The sequence below is a fragment of the Impatiens glandulifera genome, chromosome 9 (genome assembly GCF_907164915.1).
Source record: "Impatiens glandulifera chromosome 9, dImpGla2.1, whole genome shotgun sequence".
NCBI lineage: Eukaryota > Viridiplantae > Streptophyta > Magnoliopsida > Ericales > Balsaminaceae > Impatiens > Impatiens glandulifera.
Window position 1 is genome coordinate 14,599,077 of NC_061870.1, and position 2,859 is coordinate 14,601,935.

Sequence of the window (2,859 nt, forward strand, 5' to 3'; positions counted from 1 at the left end):
GAGGCCCAGTCCAACTCATAAATCATAGACTAACCAAAGAAAAAACATGGGAATTAACACCATTCCGTAGAGTTCTTTTGTCTCGAAGAGCCAACTACTCTCCAACAACTACAAAGATGCTTGCTGGCAGCCCATCATTATTATTATTAGTAAGATGGGGTGGAGGGCGCACAATTCCTTCTCTGTTCCTTTCCTGAACAATTAATTTAAAACTAACTAAGCTCTTCGATTCTGTCTTGCGCCTCTCTAGGCTTCGCTATTGCTCAAAGCTAAAGTTGTTCGTATACCTACTTTACCTACTTGACGAAAGGGAACAAGTTGAGTTTCCGGGTTTATGGATTAGATTCAGTCAGCGCCACGACATAAGAAAAAGGAAGGAGTGACCACATCCTACTTCAAACAAGCAAGGGATTGCGCGAAAGCCGTATAGCCACATACTTTTGAGGGTCAGAAACGCGCGCTGCGTCTGGGGCTGTGCCCATTCCCCTCTTCTGTAGCTTTACGCCTCTCTTTGAGACCTTTCTCGTACCAAAGAAGGATTTGATTGATTATTGTTTGTCGAATTTAAGTATAAAAAGGGAACAAAGCGTAATGGCACTCACTACTTAAATGAATTCCATTATATTATGGTATAATAAAAATATCCGCTAATTCAGTATCAGATAAACCATTATATTAAATGAATTCCCATAGATTAGAGTGATAACACTTTCTAAAAAGAAGCGAGACTTAGATTTTCGGATAAATTATATCTAAAAAATGATTGTTAATCGTTAATTATTAATTATTAATAGATATATAATAGATATAAATATTAATTAATATAATATTGATTTATAAAATTAAATAATATATACATAATTAAAAAGATTTAATTTTTGAATTAAGGTTTTAAAATAATAGTATTTATTTATGAAATAAATAATATAATTAAATAGTTTAATTATGATGTTATGTTTTAAAAGAATATATATTATTTATATATGAAATAATATAGTATATAATTAAAAGTTAACTAAAAAATGATTTACAATATTTTGTATATTATCTTCTTAAATATTTATAAAGATACTGAGACCAAATGAGGGAGAATAAAATATGTATGGTTGAATAATTACTTTACGAAAAAACAGAAAATTACTTTTAAAAATTAATGAGGGAAATAAAACTATCATCTTTATAATCAAGCCATCTCTATTGCTTCTTGGTAGTCCTTTCTTACTTTATTCAAGGGAGAGGGAATCTAACCAACGATATCATCAGGCCTACTCAGTTCACACATAAACATGTATTTCTCTATTAACTACCGTTAATAACTATCTAATCAATTATCATGAAAATTAATTAATTATTAATTTGTAGCAAATTTTAATTCAAAATTGATGATAATAAAGATAGGAAATTAAAATAAGATTTTTATTTATTAAAATATAAAATTATATTTTAAATTAAGATATTTTTATATATTATGATATACTTTATAAAATTTTGAATTTAACATTAAAGTGTATTCTATGGTTGGAGATCCATGAAAGATGAGATCTTTAACTAGAATGAAGATGAGATATTCGATTATTTATTTTACAATAAAGATGTAACATTATCGTTTTATTTTTTTTCTCAATATTTTTTTCTCATCGAATCACATAAAACATAATCGATAATAGTATAAAAACAAAAAAATATTAAAATACAAAAAATATGGTTACAAACACATAAATAAATTAAAATAAAATTCATAACACAAACATCAATCAAAACAATTACAATTGAAATTATAAAAAATTAAAACAACAAGATAAATTTATCAATAACTTATCACAATAATAATTATTTCCCGTAAACAAGTTTGAGTTTACGGGTTAGAAAACTCCAACATCTTTTGGGTCACAATGGCATTTAAATTCAATAGAGACATCTTGAGATGTTCAAGTTGTTGATAACTCATTTCTTTATTTGATCTCTCCCACCATCTTTGATCCTGCCCAACTTTCTTGTCATGATTTATCTGCTTCCCATGCTGCTCCTCAACCTCCATCAACTCCTCAACCTGCATCACATTAGCATTTAGTTCCCTCATGTTTGATGACCGATAAGATTCAATCATTTGTTGAGTTTCACAGGAAATCCCCGTCGGAGAGGATGAACCAAACAATCGCCCAACTATTTCATCTACACTGGGATGACCGTAGGAGAACACTCTGTTTGTTGGTGAAAATACTAGAAGTAAAACTTCAGCCCCACATAGTGTGATAAGCTCGCTGAATTTCTTGAAAAGCCCACTTTTTCTTTTGCAGAAGGTCACCTTAAGATTACTCTCATTCTTCATTTTGGCCATGGTGATTCTTTGACGCCCTTTGTTTGTTTTGACCATTATTAGATAAAGATAAAACACAGGAGATATAATATGTAATGAATAGATAAAATGTTTAATTTTCTTAAATTAGAGGAGTCTATTTATAGATTTAAGTAAACAAAATTCTCATAGGAACACTATGAATATTCATAGAAAGAAATCTAATTAATTAATATCTAGATATCTTTCTAAATTCATGAATTAATTTTTTTATTATATATTATAAAATAAAAATATTTAAATTTCCTAATTTGACTATACATTAATAGAAAATTTTAAATAATTAAATAATTAAAGTGTTATTTAAAAAAAATATTTTCATATTTTATTTTAATTAGTTGTTAAATTCTGATAATAATATATACAATTATCTTTGTTTTATTTTTTTTCCACAAAATTCGATGAGATAATTATTTATATATATATATAGGCTCTTAAATTGATTATGGAGATCAACATCATGTATTCTTAATCAATTATTAATATATGAGAAATGATTAAGG

The 2,859-nt window shown here is 27.4% G+C and overlaps 1 protein-coding gene across 1 annotated transcript; it reads right to left on the minus strand.

The window, feature by feature from the left end:
• Nucleotides 1-1,855: 1,855 nt before the first annotated feature.
• LOC124915859 (agamous-like MADS-box protein AGL62) lies at nucleotides 1,856-2,338 on the minus strand. The gene has a single exon (XM_047456607.1). The coding sequence runs from the start codon at nucleotides 2,336-2,338 to the stop codon at nucleotides 1,856-1,858; it is 483 nt and encodes a 160-aa protein (XP_047312563.1).
• Nucleotides 2,339-2,859: the final 521 nt, after the last annotated feature.